Raw genomic sequence first — 19,213 nt, 5'->3', positions numbered from 1 at the left:
ACTCGTCAGCGTGCGACCTGAGGATTGAAGTTCAGATTGAATGGCTTGGATGACTTTTGATCGAACCTTCAAATTCGGCCATTACTGATAACACACACACGCCAGGAAGGCTCCCAGACTTTGAAAATCACCTCACACACCCTCAATATCAGCTCAGGCTGGCAACTTTGCAGGTATTTCGTTTAGGCACCACAGCCGATAGTGAACTCAAAGGCCACGTCCCCACACTCTGTCCGTTATATATTAATACTTCGTGCTAAAGATATGATACTACTTCTCAAAAGGTTCCCTCCTACAAAACAATCACATCAACGACTACTACCCAACCCCCAAAGGTTCAACCCCCCATCATCCCCAACGCCCCGAGAACAACCCCCTCACAATCCATCTCATATCCCTTTACATCAATAAACTCAATCATCGCCTTACTCCCCCTCCCAATAACCGCCATCCTCCTCCTCCCCAACCCCTCCCAGCCCACCTCCTCCAACCCCCCTCCCGGATCCCTCACAAACCCCCCCCAAGCCCCCTGAACCAACCCCATTAACTCCCTTTGCTCCTGTTCCATCTCAATCCCACTCACCACCTCCCCATTCCCAAAAACCATATTCATATCCACTCCATGATACGCCCCTGACCCCTCATACAACCTCGTATTCTCCCAATCAGCCCCATACCTATACACCCAAACCCGCACCCCCCTCCCCCTCCTCTGACCAGCCTGATACAGCACCGGACAAGTAAAACTCTCCAAATGAAACGACCTCACCTCCTCCACAGTAGGAGTTATATTCTGCGCATAAGCCGGAACACGATAATACCCCGCCTCATTATCTGTATTCCCCAACAAAACAGGAATCCTCGCCAAAGGCAGCCCAGCGAGCTCATCAGCAGGAAAAAAGGTTATGTTATCCGGTGCGGGCCAAAAGGGTGGTATGCCCCTCAATCGACTGCTGCTTTTGGCTGGTTTGATAGACGAGGCTGCCGAGAGGAGGGTTGTCCAGGGGACAGCCCTCATGCAAGTGATTGGGTTGGGGAGGGAACAGTTGACCAAACTGGCGACAGCTTCGAAATTGGATTGCTGAACAGATTTCGAATTTGATGGGAAGGAAAGCGCGGTGCCGGAGTGGGCGATCAACCCCCGGACTATCGGATCGCGGTGGTAGGCGTATGCCCAGTTATCCACGCTCACGGCACCAGAGGACTGTCCTGCAAGGATGATCTTGCTTGGGTCACCGCCAAAGAAAAGGATGTTATCGCGCACCCATTCCACCGCAGCGCGTTGATCACGAAGCCCAGGGTTTTGAAAGGGGAGGTAGGATGAGCCAGGGAAGCCAAAGATGTTGAGGCGGTAGTTGACTGTTATGACGATGATATCCTGGGCGGAGGCGAGGCGCCGTGGTAGAAGGGGGTGTTGGTGTTGCCGATTGTGAAGCGGCCGCCGTAGAAGAAGATGAGGGCTGGTTTGAGCGGCTGCGGCTGAGGAGGGAGGGGAGACCAGATATTGAGGGTGAGGCAGTCTTCATTCTGGGGGGTGCCGGCGGCGGAAGCGAAGAAGTTGATTATTCGCTGGGCTTGGGGAGTCAAGCCTGGGTAGTTGGGTGGTTTGGAGGGGGACAGGGGGCAGTCGTAGCCAAAGGAGGAGGCGTTACGGGAGAGGTCCGGGGTGAGGAGCCTTTGGGGTGGTGCGAATCGTAGGTCACCTAGAGGGGGTTTTGCGTAGGGAATGCCGAGAAATTCAAGTGCACAGGAGGCGTCGGGGAAGAGGTGCCCGGTGATAAGGCCGGATGTGGTTTTGACTTGGGCATCTTGAGCAATTGCCGACTGGCAGGATAACGATTGAACAGTGGTTGCAACCACGGTGGTTGCTAGCTTGAAGGAAAGCACAGTCAGCAACATGTTTTGGCTCTGCTCGGTCATTGAAATCTCGACCTTTGAAGGTCAAGTCTGATTCCAGAGACGTTGAGACCCCGCTTCGGACCTCGCAAAATATTGTCAGCGTATGCGCGGCTGTACGACGTCGACGTCGTATTGCGTGGTGAGATCCCATCTTTCAACGACTGTCAGCCCGGCGTGGTCCTCACATGTCCCGTCCCTGGAATGGAGATGGAATTCCGCAGCTTTATCCGTCAATTGAGCCAATGTCCACATATGTATCCATCGGCCATGTTCTCGACATGCCTCTATTCGGGAATCTCAATATCACAACCCATCGCTGTTGTGCTAGTCATTGATAAAATCTACGAGTACAAACATACGCCTGATCGAGATTTTTGCTGTGGTATCCCCTCCCCTGAAAACATCCCTTCCCGCGGGAAGATTCTCCTTGCTGCTATCTAAACTGTCTAACATTAGAATCTCTCTCATTTGCCTTGCCCGGATATGCCGCTCACCATCCTTTTTACCCACCCCACCCCAGACATTTCAACCTTGCCAGAAATGCCTCATCATCTCATTTGGGTCGTGGTCGCAGCTGAGTAGCTCTCACCCACCTCAATTTGGCCTTTCCGTGGAAATATGAACTGGGTGAGCCATGCCCCGGAAATAGCCGATCGTGGATCCTCCAGGCAGTGACAAAGTCGCCAATGAGGTTAGCCGAGCTTGCGGTGCACAAAAGCTGATCATTTTCTTGTTCCTGCTGTACTAGGAGGGCGAGGCGGGCGACTTCGTCGGCGGACTTCCGGAATTCGTTGAGGGTCTGCGAATCTGGCGGCACTTGGGGCACTTCTGGCAAAGTCCGTGGCACTTCTGGGAAAGCCCTTGGCTCATCTTGTTCCATAACAATGTCTTGTGATTCCTCGAGGTGAGAGTGTGGCTGATCCATATCTGTCATTTTGTTGGGTACTAGGCATGTGTCAGGAAAAGTCAGAGGTTGCGGTGAACGGGGCAAGCAGAGTTGGGGTGAAGACTTTTGAAGGAAGTTCAAGGCAGCAGACAACAGTAAGGGAAGGAGCGATGAAAGGTCAAAGTTCAACCACCCTGGCGCCACACTCCACCACAGCTCTGTTTGCTTGCTGCACATTCTGGCCTTCTTCAGATGCTCTTTGATGGCGATGAATAACAAGGCTTTTTTCTTATGAATTGAAGGTGCATTAGGTACGTCTCAAACCCACAACATGCGCAACGGTGTGCGCCAAAGAAAATCTACAGAACCGTCATATGATGCAATCCAATTACCACAAGCCGCTTTGACTCGGTCGACCAGCAACCGTAATCCAGCACTCATGATTCCTGCAAGTCTTTCAATGAGCCACGACACTCAAATGGAGAAATTGTCATTCATGATTCAGGACAAGTTTTCTTACCACGGTCTCCATTTCCAGTATACTACTACTAGAAAGGTTCCCTCCGGGGGGCATCAAGATCTCGAATTGTGCTAACAGGATAGTCGCATTCCGGGAAACGACTGAGATAGAATCTTCGAGCAATGAGAAGATTATAAATTAAGGCCATGCATTCTCCCGGCTGGGCTGAAGTGTGACCATAGATGACGTTATACAGGGCTGAGAATAGATCGTTAAGGTATTTCAAGGAATATTGGCACTCCTGATTCACTGCCATGCCAGCTTGCTCCTGGGTAGCGAGTTGCGGTTGCAGATTTGACCGATAGTGTGTTGGCCTTGGAAGACTCAGCCTTGGGGAAGAGGCAAAGTCCACACCATCTACTTATAGCAGTCCTTAAGACTTTGGTAAAGGGTGTGGTCCATGTCAGATGTCCATACAATGCTCTTTTTGCCTCCTGCATCTTTGGTGCCAAAGATGTCAAGAATTCCATTGTTCTTCGTCTCACGAGGTCACGAACATAGAAAATCAATCCCAGACAGCCATATCAGGGGTCCCAGCGTTGATGAAAATGAACCCTTAAATGCACCCACCCACCTAAAAGAAAGAAGAATGTCAAAGGACAACAAAGGATGGGATTCTCGCTGTCACAACAGCAATTGCATCCAGGCCGTCCTGATAGGCCAGCAAGGTGGCCAGGCCTGGCATCCCAACACAAGCGCCGTCGGATACTACCTTGGCGCTTGTTTCTGCGCTTGTTTCTGCGCTTGGCCGCTCCTGATTCGACCCTCAACTTCAAATGCAATTGATGAGAAAACTCATCTGGGAGACAGCCCGATGGTGTTACCCCAGGGTGTTGCTGGGCGTGTCAGAGATGAGATGGCAGGCGCAAAAGCAAAAGACGCTGGGGCCCTTTGATGTCCCACATTGACCCACTGAACAAAGTGACGTCAGTGCAACCTCCCGTGTCTGGCCCCCTCGCCCTTCACTCAAACTGTAGAAGAAGACGCGTCGATATTTATACATTTTGACTTTCTGCACCTGATCAATGGTAGCATCCAGCATGACCACGAGCCGACGATCTCATCTGTTTTCCATCCGGAAACTCCCAAAGCCGTGCGGTAAGTCAAGGAGGGTAACATGGCATTGTTTCCAGCACGGGCCACCGGGGCACCGACCAGGAGGTCACCCCCTGTAAAAGGAGGCTCGTCCGGATCACCAACCGTCTCAAGTCTGGGGGAGGGGCCAATCACCGACCTCGCCTCGCTGTTAGATCGCCTCAGCTTTTGACCTCCTTGCGCTACCCAAGACGAAGTGGTGTGTTTGAGATTCGACTCTCTCTTCTCTTTTTCCATCTGCTTCTCTTTTCCCATCTCTTTTCTTCCACCTTTTCCCTCTCTCCACCAACAAATTCCCATTCGTTCTTTTTTTTCCCACTGTTGTTGTCGGGCAGGTTATTGATCGCTGGTCGCTGGTCGCAGTCATTTCCCAACACAATACCACTTCGATTCTACCATTCTCTTTTGCAGTTGACCTTTTAATCCTCTAGGTCAGATTTCGACTTTATCATTTTATTATATACCCTGTGCTTGGATTTTCCTTGTCTGTCGCTGGTCGAACCATCACCTTGCTATCCTTCATTTTTACCAACTAGCGACAACACCACACCCTCGCTTTTTATCTCAGTAGCACCACACACCAACCGCCAAAATGGGTCAGAATCTTTCTCTCGAGGAGCCTTTCGCCGACACCGCTGGTGCCGTGTTCGCCAAGGAGGACCAGATGAACAGCATCATCTTGGGCATCGCGTGGGCTGGGTCGGTGTATGGTATCGGCATGATCTGGTGCGCCGTCACGCTGCTTTCTCGTTGGTCGGGCAGGGAATCGGACAGAGATCCCAACCTATTCTCGGTACTGGCGGCGTTCTTACTATCGACGGGGTGGCCGATGATTATGCTCTATTTCGCAATGTCGAGTCGGTAGTCGGGTTATCTCAGTGGACAAGAAATAGGATAATTCAGTCTGGGTGAGAAGGAACGAGTCTCAGAACAGTTGGCAGCGTGTGAGGACGGGCTCATGATTTCAAGGCTTTGAGATGAATGGGGTGGGCTACTATGCCCAAGTTGACTTTGACGCGCGGAGGAGATGGTGGGGAGAGGGCTACATCATCGAGTAATGCCGAGTCAAGGTTGGATCATCAGGACTGGAGGGGAGCACGTCAATGACAAGCACAGGTTGTGCATGGGGATGGAAGGGGGAGGTTAAGGGAAGCCGACGGGAAGGGGTCTTCATCACAGCACATATAATACCACGGTATAAACAGTTTTCTCGTCATACCTTTTTACAAATGATCCTGGTCAAACGAAATGCAAAACCGCCATTTTTTCTCTCAGTTTCGATGTCGAAATGGGTTATGATATTCGTCAATGTTCTTTCCCAATCCCATGCTATGCATCATGCCCCATACGCCTGGCAATGTCATTCAAAATGTCACATTCCTCAAGAAAGCCGCAACGACCTCGCCCAAACTCTCAGTGCCCCCTCTTTCCAACAAATACATACCCTCGTCCTGCACCCCCTCCACAGCGTCCTCGGACCTGCCAACGCGATAACCAACTCCTTCGACTCCCTCCTGCAGCGCCAACCAAGACGCTAACAACATACCCTCCACTAACCACAGCGTTCTCTCGCCCTCGTCTTTGAAAAGCTGCCCATCAATCCCCCCTCCTGATTCTTTGGAGAATCAACGCTGATAAAGCTATTGTTTGACTCTTCCGGTCCTCTCCACAGCCTAGACGAACCCAACCCATGGAGCTGATCCTCCGCCCTCCCCACCCAATCAAGATAACCGTCAAACCAACCCCCTTCCTCCTCCACCTCACCAGAATACAACGACTCTAGCAGTGCCTCATCCGCCGGTGTCCACTCGTCTAAGATCGCCGAGCTTGGTGACCAGAGGTACGTCGACGTAGTGAAATCTGGAGAAAGCAGATAATGCTCGTTTTGCGGTTGCGATATCTGTGGAACGGGAAGCATGACAGGGCTGGCAAGAACAGAGCAAACCCCCCCGACTACCATGTCCTTTCCACGCGGTGGCTTTTGTTCTGATATCGATATGGCCAACGATCCATCGTTCTGAATAACAACCACCAACCCATACGTCGTCCTCAACATCAGTGGCGCTCTTGGTGGGGAGGTAGATGAAGACGTGCAAAGCAAGAAGGCGAGGTCTGACGTAGTAAGGGGGTGCATTTTGTTGTCGTAATGATAGCATGGAACTAGACAAAGCCAGAACAGATCGAGACGTGGCTCAAAACAGGATAATTATATCCTACCCAACCGTACCTATGCAGCTTGAAATTCCACAGGCTGGTAAAACTACCTAGCCTTTCTCCTTTCTCCAGACGCCCATCAAAAATCAAGCTCCCAAACCCCAGAATCCTCCCTCAACCGCCCAATCGGCCAAAACACTTGCATGCCTTCCCCCCGAACCTCCCCTCTCCTCCACTCATCCAACACCAGGGCTTGCATCCAAAAATCTCGCATGAGCGGTAGCTAATCCCCTTCAGACAAGTCAATCGCGGCTGCTACCTGCACCAAGTCATAATTGGCTGTCACATATTGCCGTAGTGGAGCGGCGCACCGCTTGCGGCGCTTCCCAACGGTTGGCGGGTAGGTTAAGCGCCGAGGACCACCACACGCCGGGCAGCCTCATTTGTTCGGCTTGTGCCGCTGTCAAGCAATTGGGCAATTTGCAAAGCGAAAAAGCATTTGTTTATCACTGGCTGCTTGCTATCATGTCTAGAAGGCGTTGCGGTGTAATTCCCCTCACAAGTGATCAATACCATCCGAGTGACAAGTTTCATTTTCCCCATCTTGGTCCATCTCCCTTATCGTCCTTGTCATCGCACGTCCTATCCCCCTCCGCCGGTTTTTGACCATCTTTGTCATTTCCCATTCTGCGACTGCCACTGCCCGGTCACCTGGGTTTCACAAAATTTGGGATAGAGCTGTTGAAGATGTATTGGCTTGTTGTAGGGGAAGCCGGAAGGATGGTGGGTGGAAGGTGGAAAGGAACCCGAACAGGGGGCTCTTGCAACAGCATTTTGTGCATCGAGTAGGTGGCATAATCCATCCACCATGAAGCTGGCAGTTGGCTTTTTAATCGACGACGTTTGTCTTGAGTGTTTGCAATTTCCAAACCCCGGTTTCCGTGATTGCACGATTCAGGAACCGGGGTCTACCACATTTTGTGTTGAACATTAAGCTTTCACCCGTCAAAAGTCTTTGTGAAGCCACCCTGAGCCATCCGTCGCCTCCCCATGGGGTTCTCCGTTCTCGACATCAGGACTGTCAAGGCGGTGTCTCCATATCCTGACGTTCTTGGTGCCTCTCAAGCAACACTTCACCGCAAACACACATCCCATCATATCAGTCCCTCACCACACATCTGACATGGGAAACTTTTCAGAACGGATGCAGGGCGTCCGCTCGCGCCTCCATCTAACGCGCGAGAAGCCCGCCTCAACTTGCGAACCACGGCCCCCTGAACGTATGAACCGCAAGACGCTCCTCAAAGAATACACTCGGCTCCAACGGCACTGCGACTCGTTGAAGGGCGAGAAGAAGAAGATGGAAAGTGATATGATCTCTATGGAGAGGCGGCATAAAGAGGAGTTGGATGAGTCAAAACTGAGTCAAAAGATTGTCAAGTTGGAGGCAACGATCGTCAAGCTTAGGCAGGAGAATGCCTCGCTGAATGCGTTGAGGACGGCGTATTTTCTCCGGAGCCTTGCTTTGGAGCGGAGGCTGAATGATCTCCAGGCGAAGGTGGACAATGCGGGGATGGATAGAGATCGGTGTCAGGAGAGAATAAATTATATGGAGTACCTAAAGAAGGGGAGGGAGAGGCTGGAGAAGGTGGAGTAGGTAGGTGGCGTCGTCTGGGCGGTGCTGGTGGCGGCGGTTGGGAGATGCGAGGTGGACAACACAACCTGGGTGGGAAAAGCCTGGAAAAGCCAGAGGACAAGACTTTCTCTTTCCTGCCAACATTATGAGCTTGTCTCCCGAATACAACCACAGTCGCTTCATTGTTGGACATAACATTCCATCGGTTGCCTCTTCAACTTGACAAACAAGTGGCAGGAGGACAATACAAAAGGCAGCAGCAAGCACATCGACGTTGAGGACAAGAATCGTTTGGTGTGAAAAGGCCCCTGAGGGTTCCAGGTTTGATGGTGCGAGATAGGTACCTGATAGATCCAGTAGGCGGCAGCTTATGTACCATCCTTTGGCTCTTCCCCACCAGCGAAGTAGCTAAACATTGTATGTAGATAGCGCAATGGTTAAGGTGCCGCGAGCCACCTGGCCTGGCCAGTTGGGGTTGTGTGACCTGACCGACCCTTCGCTTCAGCTAGTGGGTTCAAGCCCATCATGGTCACCTCTTTTTCCTTTTGCTTTTTTTTTTTTAAAGAAAAAAAAACTGTTTCGAAATGCACCTGGACAGCAACAAACAGAGATTGGGTTTCGATTGCATCTGGTGCTGAGAAGGCCAATGATTTAATGTATGGTTCCATTATTTACCTTTCTCTTTGCAACAAGAGAAGACTCGATGAGCGAGCACTTCGAGTTTCTTCGACAGATCATACCTTTGTCTCAAGAACGATGAACGCAAACATCAGAAAAGGATCCAAACTGTGGCTGAGATTACCAACTGAGCTAGGGCCATCCCCAGATGGCACCAAATGATTTCCACAAAGTCAAATCTTGTCCAGTTTTTCGGCCCCCGAACTATATAAAAAGTGACACAAAGCCCAAAGCGACTTCTATCTCGACGACATTAAATCATTCCTGTCCATCTGCTTCAAGACTCTTTTGGCTGCAAACATGCCTCCTCGCAAGGAAATTGGAGTTCCAAGCACCGCACCGAGGCGTCGATCATCACGCGTCGATTCCAGGGAGGCCACGACCACACCGGAGCCCGCACATCCGCCAGGTTTAAAAGCTACGAAGGCACCAGCGTCAGCAACGCCAAAACCACCAAATAGTTCGACAGTTCGGCACAGACTTCGCAGACGCAGTCCCCGCACACAGGCCACCATTGAGGAGGAGCTTGCCGGGGAGGTTCAGGATGCCGCCGCAGGTCAAGATGTTTCAGAGGAGCGGAAGGCTTCAGCCGTCGATTCCTTTGACTGGAGCACCCTGACCCGTGAAAATCAGTTTTGCTATGGCAACGAGGAAGAGCATATCAGCGTTGGAACAGGATTCCATTTGCTTGGAACGAATAAGCATATCACCTCACAATATCCCTCTCCTTACAACATGCGTTTCGAGATACAGAGTGGGAACTCCAAGATCAACAAGAGTTGGGGTGTGCGGATAATCGGCGGAGCAGACGGGATCAAGATGATTCCTTTCGTCAATATTGGTAAGTCATCATTTTGTTCCCAGCACCACTGCCGATCCTCGCTTGCTGATAACCTGTTACAGAACGTGTCATCATCATCCTCCCAGAGCCCAAAGCCAAGAGACAAAAGAACCACCGCGTGCTTATCGTGCCCACCGCCGCCACTGGCTCTTCCCCATTAAACGGAAGTATCCCAAGATCACCTCATTCAGCCTGCTGAACAAGAACGCAGACAAGGACCTCATTGGAACAATTGGTGAGGTAGCTGATTCCAGCAAGACACATATCTCTCGGTCTTCAGGAAGGTTTTCAATTAGAGACTGAAGCCATTTGGCAAGTCTGTCATTGATGCTACGGACTTCCAAAAAGCTGGGATTTGGGAAGGGAAGACGACAGTAAGGTTCCGGCTCAATTATCAGCCTCACCAAAGGACTGTCAGAGGTATACCAACCATTCCTACCATTGGCCGGGACTTATCGAGCCACATCAGAGCTAGGAGTGCGTTTTCAGGCCACAGCTACTTCCTTCGCGAGGGGCTAGTGTTTTTACACGATTCCAATGGGCGGCATGGTGAAGATCTCCATCTGTTTATTCCCTTCAATTCGTTTAGCAAGTCGCTTTCTCTACTTGCCTACGAGAATGGGGAACCCGTTGGTGTTAGGTACCTGATCGAGGATCTTTCTGAACCGTAATTTGCAGCCACCGCCGATGCGAAGAAGGACGAGCAGAATTCTCTGATGATAGGCTTTGATGAGCTGCCTGTGGAGCTGTTGGATGAGTTGAAGAAGTGGTCAGAGGGAAATAGGATCAAGACGACGAGGATGAACCTGGGCGGTCTTTCTACAACTATGCCGGAAACACACCAGCGTCAGGCTTCACGCCGCCGGGTATGACGGGAAATGATGTAAGAGTCATACCAATCTGCAAGGTATGCTAGCACATTATGAGTTTACTTTCCTTGTTTTCATGTCAGATGGAATCATCTGACATCCAATGCGGTTGTTTTCCTACAAGGGAGCCAGATGTACACCCTTGTAATTTTCTTTTTTTCTAGACGTTTCACAAAATCATCTAAATTTACTCTTTTACAGCACTTTGAAAGATTCCATACTGGCGTCATCATCCCATCGTTCTCTGGTTATAATCATACTTCATGTCGAGTTGAAAGAGCAGCATGATGGCTTTGAACCAGTAGAACTGGGTTTTGTAAGGAACTAATACCCACCTGTATCTGAGAGCAGATACTTGTAACAGGGAACGGGTTGTTCTTTGCTTTTACACATTATATCAAGCTATCACCACATAGTCTATCAAGAGTTCCAGCAAGAACTACTTTTCAACAAAACGAGGAGCATCAACTCGTTACCCATCAGAGATTTAGCTATTTCCACAGATCCACTCCGCCAGTTCGTTCACTCTGCTCTTGAGGGGCCTTCAAGACGTATATATATCTGTCAACTTTCTTTCTAGAATTCCTTCTCTCCCCATCATCCTCACCTACATCGACAAGCCAGCAAAATGCATTCCTTTACCAACTTCCTTCTAGCCAGCCTGGCCGATACACTCGGCCCCCTCACCCAGTCCGCCTCCGCTGCCGACTTGGTTCAAGTCCACAACCACTGCAGCTTCCCCCTGTACTGGTGGCACAGCGCCTCTGCTGACAACCCCAACGCCTGTGACAAGGGCGTGAACGACCTCTGTATCGGCAAGGATGGTGAGCCTTTTGAGGCAGCGGCTGGCTCTGCACACGGCTGTGGCATTCTGAATAACGACAAAGGCGTCTCGGGCAAGATTCGCCGTGGGGACAAGGTCTAGCTAAATACTAGCTTAAGGCCCCGGCATTTACGGCAAGCCCTTTCAACGACCAAAATGTCTACGTCCAAGTCACCTTCCCTGGCTCTTCCGACCCTGCCTACAACACATGCCAAATTCTGTAGTGCAAGAAGAACGCAATCTGCGTGAACGTCTACCAGGAGGATGACCACCTCGATGCTAGAAGTTGCCGTTTGAACACGGGAGAGATGCACCTTCACTTGTACATGTCTGATGCCGACTTCGCCGCCGTGCTGTTGGAGTTCCAGCAGAGTGCTGTCAAGAATTCTGGGCGTGGTGTTAGGCAGGCGAAGAGAGAGGCTAAGCACAAGGTTACGAAGGATGATTTGAGGAAGGGGTGCCCGGGTTTACAAGCTGCTTTGGCGAGAAAGCCTTAGGCTAGATTGGGGGCTTGGTAGAGTAGTAGCCAGTGGTCTAGCTAGAAACAAGGAGATTTTCTCCACATCATATGGTACTTGTTTTGTAACAGGGAAGAGTAACACAACCTCTTCGCGCATCTGGTGACAAGCTGCCACACTGCTCCCCCATGCATAGCAAGGAAGAGTGGTTGAACATACGACAAGGAATCAAATATCTTACTGGCCAGAATCCCAAGTGGAGGGTTGTTTGTGGACTCAAAGAGTTCAAGCGGGATCGGTTGAGAACAGGGGCTGACTGCCCAACCTCTTGGCAGGTTCTAGGCAGGCACCGAAGTTCAAGTGAGGACTGAGCACATATAACGTGAGCTTGAACTTTGAGTCTGTATTCATACAGCTGGAGTCGCTTCTTCCGCAGGTGCTGCCAGTGTCAGCTGCTCCTCACTTGAACACATTCTCACAAGCTCTACTTTTCCCTCCCCTTCCTTTTCGCAATGGCATCCGTGAGCCCGACCATGGCTCCAGCCGCTCTTTCTCAGTGGAGCCCTACAACCAAGGCCGACTAGGAACTGAAAGGCTCTCTACAGTCGCTTGTATCCTCGACCGACACCTTCATTTTGATCGCCGGTCCCAAGGCTCAGGCGTCTGAAGACAAAAGAGAGCTAGCTCTCTACTTCAAAGCAAGGCGTACTTTGGTGAGTCTTGCTGCTATTTCGAATTGCTCACATGAACTAACTTGGCGGCGCGTGATCAAGACCTCAAAGCTTATCTCATGACAGGCAAGGACTTCCCCACCAACAGCGATGCCTTCGATGACAGAATCCCCAAGGGCGCATTCAAGCGTCTAGAATCCGTTGACACAGACATATACAACAAGACTAAGACCACGTTTGTGGAAATAGGCTCGACATGCCGTGACTTCTACGACGACAACCTCCATAACATGTGTGAGTTGCGTTTCTCCACACCTGCTTCTCCGTTGCTGACATTCCAAAACAGCCCTGGCTGGGGCAGTGGCCGAGAACTGGGGCCGGTCACTTTGAACATCCTGACTGATGATGACGAGGGGATGACTCTCCGCGGTCAACTGATTGTCCTCTTTGATTCCAAGCAAAGCACCCGAGATGATGAAGACGATGCCTATAGAATGGCCAAGAGCAAAGCGGATGCAGCGCTTATGATGCTTCAGATGGCTGCTAGTGATGTAGAGGAAGAGACCAAAGACATTATCGCCGTCTTGACGAAAGTATGTAATATTTGCTGAATTCCATTGTTTGGTTCAAAGGCTGAAACAACCCTCACAATAGTTTCGCGATGACACCAAGCCCTTCATCAGCGACCTCAACAGCCTGATCAACAAGTACTCGACAATCCCTTTCGAGCACAAGGACAAAGAGTTCAAAGGCTATATGGCCTTCCTCAGCCTTAATTACGCTGACGCGGTGGAAAGGTTCAAGAACAGCCTCGGGGATTGCAACAACAGGTACAACGACTGTAAGATGGGCAAGGGTGCCACCGTCGGTGTGGGCCTCACCTTCAGTTGGATCGCTATCTTTGGCTGGGCCGCCCTAGGGCCCGCAGCAGACAATACTGACGACATGTTTGAGGACTGGGGGAGCATGTTGACGGAATTCGAAGCGTTCAAGAAAGGCAACAGGGACGAGGCCATGCTAATTGACCCGGCCACCAAGATGGTCTTCCAGTTCAAGGACATCGACCAGAAGATCGAGCTCGCCGTTGATTCCGTCAGTAAGCTCAAAAGGATGTTCCAGAGTCAGCCGAGTCATATGATGACATCAGGGACACCCTCGGTAGCTTGGAAATTGGTGCTTCGGGCACCGATGCTGAGAGCCGGAGGGAGTTCATCGACAACTACATAACTATCCCCACCAAGAAGGTGAAGGCTTTGCGCCATGCTAGTGTGGACTTTTTGGAAGCTTTCCATAGTGAGGACAGGACCACATTTCGGCAGTGATGGAAACGGACTTTCAACCGCAAAGGGGCATAGAGCGTTGTTTCAGGGGTGAAAATTTACTGCAATTCAAGATAAGCACTGTCAGTAGTAATTCAAACGAAATTGACAACCTTACAGTCTGTGCTACTTGGTGGTGGTACTGAACAATGAACCGTGTCGATGCCATCCAGCATTCTCTTGTAAGGGGTAGTGCTATTTCATGGCGCCCAACCAAGGGTGCCTCAACAAATCCTCAGTCGACAGTCGATCAGCTGAGCTGATCTTCATGATAGTCTTGAGAAAGGATGCAAAGTCTTTCCTGTCGTCATCCCTCATTCCAGCATGAACAATTCTGATTCCAGTGGCGGCCTGCCCAGCATGCCTATCCCCATGGCTTTGCCCTTGATCTTCCCTTAGATGTCAAATATTCTCCTAAACAGTCCTTTGATCTCCTTTTTCTAGAAGCTCCTTCGGAAAGGGCCCAAATAGATCCATAATTTCGGTAATATGAGCTTTAGCTCGTAATGGTAATTAGGCAGTACCCTACCCGAAAATATACGAACGGCGGGGTAAAGCTTAAGTAAAAGAGCCTTAAGATTCTACTAATTAGCTATTGCATCCCACGGGGCCTAATTAAGAACCTTTGGGGCCCGTAGGACTACCCGTTAAATACTTCGTCGTTTAGCTAGCCACCCCCTAGTCTCCTAAAGTAATATTAGAGTATATAATATTTCTGGAAATCCTCTTCGTTAAATTAAAATTAACAAAGTTCGATAAACTAAATAAGCATGTATCTTTCTTCGTTATTATCTTATTTAAAGATCGGGGCTTTGTTACGGCTTAACACTTAGTAGGGCGCGGGGCGCACCACGGACCAATCGTTAGTACAGGAGCAAGGACCAATCAGAACAGGATCATTGGGATCGAGGATCGATCCAGAAGAGTCAATCCCCAAAGGGACAGTATCGATAGGATCGATAGTCGAGTCTATCGATCCAGGAAAGTGCTAGGCTTAGCATAGGGTCTATATATACGGAGGAACTAGCTGGTGTAGATAGACAGTTCCGCTGTATACAATTTAAGCTTGTATTTACGGCATCTTGTGTTTACATTGAGACATCTTGTTGTGCACTGTTTAGCTGCACCGAACTAATTGTTAGAAGTTACGTTCAACCCGTATCCCTTTCAGAGGTCCTGTACAGGGGTTCGTCACACCTCACCCTCTAATCAAAAAGACCTTAGGCCTATAGCCGCACTCCAAACCAATATTACAGAACTATCTATTTATACTAGCCAGCTCTATTATATATATAAATATAATAGTTTCCTAGATTATTAACTCTTAGTAATAATATTATCCTATAGTATTATGTTTTACTATAATTACGTGTTAGATTAACGTATATTATAAGCGAGTGCACTATATAAGTAAGTGCACTACTTTCCACTACGCAACAAATATTATCCTTAATTACACTACATTAATATAAGCAATTAACTATAATTATATTAGAAACAGCTAAATTAAATGCTTCTGCAGCCTCTTAGTAAATACGCGCATTATAGCTAGGCTTACCGCATATACTATAGTACTAAACCTTTGTACGAGCCCCCTTTATATTACTACTATCCGGCTACGTTTCTTACACTCTCTCCCGATCTACGGCCTTTTAATCCAGTAAATCTTATACTTTTTATATAGTAAATAACCCTTTAAGTCTTATATATATTTTTTTAGCTTTCTGGCGCTTACTTAATAACTTATTAGCCTTATGGAGCGAAGAGACTTTTATATAAAGGAGAGCTACCTAGTATATTATAGCCGTAATACCTTTAGTAAGCTAGTTTACCGTAATTAATATTAAAGTCGGGGAGCTATTTTAATAGTTAATAATATAAGTTTTAATAAGCGTTAATTATAAATTAGTTTCTCGAGGGTTATATAGCGTCTAAAGACCTAAAGGAGTACCGTGCCTGTATTACGGTTCTGGAAGATAGTGGGGCCACGAGGACCAATTAAAACTAGACCGCGCTATCGGGCGGGGCCCACGGTCCAGGAAATTAGACGGACCAATAAGATAGGGACCGGGGACCGCGGCGGGGCTTACGGTCTACGGTCTAGTATCGGCTAATACGGAGCGGACCGAGGACTATATACAAAACGACGGTCTACGGTCCACAGGTCTATATATACGGAGGAACTAGCTAGCGTAAATAGATAGTTCCGCAATATATAATTTAAATTATATTTACGGTATTTAATATTTATATCGAGATATTTTATTATATACTATTTAGCTATACCGAATTAAAATTATTTAGAAGTGCCTTTAACCGATATTCCTTTTAAAAGTTCTAGATAGAGGTTCGTTATACGTTATATACTTATTTTAACTTTATTATAAATAAGTTAAAGGCGTCTTTTTACTACTATAGCCGGACTTAAAAATATTTAAATAAAAGGCGTCCCGCCTAGCCTAGGTACCGAGGGACCTTCCGCTAGACCTATACCCTTTACCGTAAAGTAGGTTATTAAGCGTTTTAAAAAGCTCGAGGACAAAGCTTAATAGACCTAGAAATAGATTTTCGCTATTTCGGCTACGTTTAAATCGACTATTAAGCTTCCGGTACCGGAGTACTATAGAGGAAAAAAGGTAAAGCTTAAAGGGTTTTTAATCTAACTTAAAACCTATTTTCGTTAATACTTAAACTAATTTATTAATAAAAAGTCGAAAGTAATCTTTACGGTTATTAAACTTAAAGATAGGGCTCTTATATAATTCGAGCCTATCCTTAATAACTATTATAAATAGGAGCCGGAGAATTAAAAGAAGATTACTATAAAATACTTCGAAAGTTATTATACCTTTAAAGCTAAACTTAAAAAGGTATTTAGAGAGTACGATAAGGTAAGGCGCGCGTAAGATAAACTCTTAAGTCTACGCTAAATACGTTCGGTAACCGACTACGCAGTTTAATTTAAAATCGATAGCCTACGTAACGCTATTAACGATAAAAAGTTAATATAGCTTTTTTACTATAGCTTTAAAAATAAAATAAAAAATAAGTTATATAAAGAAATAAAGCCCGATACTATTAATAAGTATATCGCTATAGCTATATAAATCGACGATCGGTAGTTCGAGTATCGTATAAAAAAGAAAGGAGGTAACGGTAAGGGTAGCTACGGTAATAACTATAGGAAATACTTTAACGATAACCGCTTTAACGATAGGCGTAAGCGGAAATACCTTAATACTAATTACTTCGGCACTATATACTCGGGACCGATAAACGTCGATACTATATAGTAATAAAGGCCGTAAGGCCGAGGCTAAAGTAAAAATAACTTTAAGTATTTTAATTACGGTAAAGTAAAATACTTTAAAAAGGACTATAGGGTACCTAAACGGCTCGGATAGAAAAAAAAGATTGTATTTACTACTATATCGAAGGGACTAAAGGTTATAGAAGTAATAGCTATCGGGTATTAATAAAGTAAAGTAATAAACTCCGAAGAAAACTCTAACTAATACGCTAGATAAAAAAATATAGAGTTTTAAGAAATAAAAGAAGTATTAAAAAGGCTAAAGGTAAAGTACGAGGAAGGGAATCTTTAAATATAGGCTTTACGGAATTAAATAGTATAAATTATTACGGAAGTTATTACGGAAGTCGTTAAAAATAAGGGTCTCGCGTAAAGATTTATTAAATAAACGATACTAAAAAAGTAATATAATAAGTACGGAATTACTATTTTATAGGATATATTATAGCCTATAAAGCTCTTATATAAAAGCTAAAAAGAGTATTAGAAAAGTAAGAAGGTTATTAGTATCGGGATCGCGAAGTTATTAAAAGATATACTAATACTTATATAGTATATACCCTATAAAGGAGATACGGTATAGCTTTATTTTAAGTATCCGGAGTATCGGAGAGTACTTTAGTTCTAATATATTATATATAAATATATAAAGTATTATTAAAGTAAATCGCTATATAATTACTAGCCGGTATATAAGGTAAGTAAAGAAAGTAAGCTATAGCTAGTTAAAAGGATTATAGCCCGGTAGGAAAAGGCCTAATAGAAAGACTTAAACGACTATATTTTATAAAAGGTTTAAAACCCGGTTAAACTAAAGGATAGCCTTTAGGTTATATAGATTATATTAAAGTATATAAAGTACTACGTTAAATATATAAACGGTTAAAATATAAACGATAGTATACGTTCGTAGGAAAAAGTAATACTAGGATAGTGCTTAAGCTTAAATTACGCTATATATTTACGGGAAAAGGTTAAACGATATTATTAAGCTAGGACGCCTAAAATTAAGTAAAAGAATTACTATCGAGCGTAAATATAAGAAAATACTAAAGACGGAAAATAAAAGGAAGTTAGGTAAGTATAATTAAAAAACTTTATATTATTAATTAACCCGGAGTAAAAGGACGCTTTTAAACGATATAACCGTTTAAGAAACGACTTACGGCCTTTCGCGGAGGCTATTAATTTCTAACGAACTATAAATAGTATTTTCGAAAGTATCGGCGTAAAGTAAAGGTATAGGATAACGACCCGGCGCTCGTTAATAAAGTCGCTACCGTATAAAAAGGAAGTAAAAAAGATAAACGCTTTTAGATTACTATATATTAAAAAGATTTTTAAATAGTAGTATTAATAAACGGTAATATAGAAACGAATCTAATTTCGCTATAGTTCGTACACTAAGTTTATATACTATAAAAAAAAAAAAAAGAATAAATCGTTATATAAGGACTATTTCCTACGTAAAAGGTCTATAGGGAAATACTACCCCTAAATATTATAGTCGAAGGAAAAATAATATTAATTATATTTAATATTATAAATATAAAACCCTTAAAGGATATAATTTTAAAGTAACTATAGTATAAAGACTATAACCTAAATATCGATTAAAAGGACGGTAGTTACTTACAATTAAAAAAGCCTTAAAAGTATCTAACTAATAATAGAAAATTAGGAGTACGTACGGAGTAAAGTGTAGGATAAATACCCTCCACGGTATTACCGTAAGGAGTATAGAAAATAATAGTATATTTTATCGATATAGGCGGTAAGATCGAAGAAATAAAGTTAATAACGTTAATAGAAATATCGGAGGTTAATAAGTATACTTACTATAATAATATAAAGAAAGGTAAGAAAAAGGTAATACTAATAAAATATTAAAGATATTTAGCTTTTATAGCTAAGTACTTAAAGGGGCTTCTAAAGTAAAGACCGTAAAACTATAAAATTAAATTAAAAGAAGAAGCTAAATTACGGCTATTTAAAGTCTATTATACTAATAATAAGTAAAGTAAAGAGCTATAGAAGTATTTAAATAAGAATTT

The 19,213-nt window shown here is 45.9% G+C and overlaps 5 protein-coding genes across 5 annotated transcripts; 3 read left to right on the top strand and 2 right to left on the bottom strand.

Moving 5' to 3' along the window:
• Positions 1 to 535: 535 nt before the first annotated feature.
• On the bottom strand, positions 536 to 3,022 carry QC763_512050 (uncharacterized protein; the record flags this gene model as incomplete). Its single annotated transcript, XM_062913765.1, has 2 exons — positions 536 to 2,341; positions 2,493 to 3,022. The coding sequence occupies 2 exons, from the start codon at positions 3,020 to 3,022 to the stop codon at positions 2,224 to 2,226; spliced, it is 648 nt and encodes a 215-aa protein (XP_062764547.1). The 3' UTR covers positions 536 to 2,223.
• Positions 3,023 to 4,992: 1,970 nt separating this feature from the next.
• QC763_512040 (uncharacterized protein) lies at positions 4,993 to 5,265 on the top strand (the record flags this gene model as incomplete). Its single annotated transcript, XM_062913764.1, has 1 exon — positions 4,993 to 5,265. One exon carries the CDS (start codon positions 4,993 to 4,995, stop codon positions 5,263 to 5,265), a length of 273 nt encoding a protein of 90 aa, XP_062764546.1.
• Positions 5,266 to 5,952: 687 nt separating this feature from the next.
• On the bottom strand, positions 5,953 to 6,534 carry QC763_0087450 (uncharacterized protein; the record flags this gene model as incomplete). Its single annotated transcript, XM_062906211.1, has 1 exon — positions 5,953 to 6,534. The coding sequence occupies one exon, from the start codon at positions 6,532 to 6,534 to the stop codon at positions 5,953 to 5,955; it is 582 nt and encodes a 193-aa protein (XP_062764545.1).
• A 1,203-nt stretch (positions 6,535 to 7,737) lies between these two features.
• On the top strand, positions 7,738 to 8,211 carry QC763_512037 (uncharacterized protein; the record flags this gene model as incomplete). The annotated part of the gene is made up of 1 exon (XM_062913763.1): positions 7,738 to 8,211. One exon carries the CDS (start codon positions 7,738 to 7,740, stop codon positions 8,209 to 8,211), a length of 474 nt encoding a protein of 157 aa, XP_062764544.1.
• Positions 8,212 to 9,168: 957 nt separating this feature from the next.
• On the top strand, positions 9,169 to 10,581 carry QC763_512034 (uncharacterized protein; the record flags this gene model as incomplete). The annotated part of the gene is made up of 3 exons (XM_062913762.1): positions 9,169 to 9,709; positions 9,772 to 9,876; positions 10,388 to 10,581. 3 exons carry the CDS (start codon positions 9,169 to 9,171, stop codon positions 10,579 to 10,581), a joined length of 840 nt encoding a protein of 279 aa, XP_062764543.1.
• Positions 10,582 to 19,213: the final 8,632 nt, after the last annotated feature.

The sequence above is a fragment of the Podospora pseudopauciseta genome, assembly GCF_035222475.1.
Source record: "Podospora pseudopauciseta strain CBS 411.78 chromosome 5 map unlocalized CBS411.78m_5.2, whole genome shotgun sequence".
Taxonomy (NCBI): domain Eukaryota; kingdom Fungi; phylum Ascomycota; class Sordariomycetes; order Sordariales; family Podosporaceae; genus Podospora; species Podospora pseudopauciseta.
This window is presented reverse-complemented; position numbering and strand designations above follow the sequence as displayed.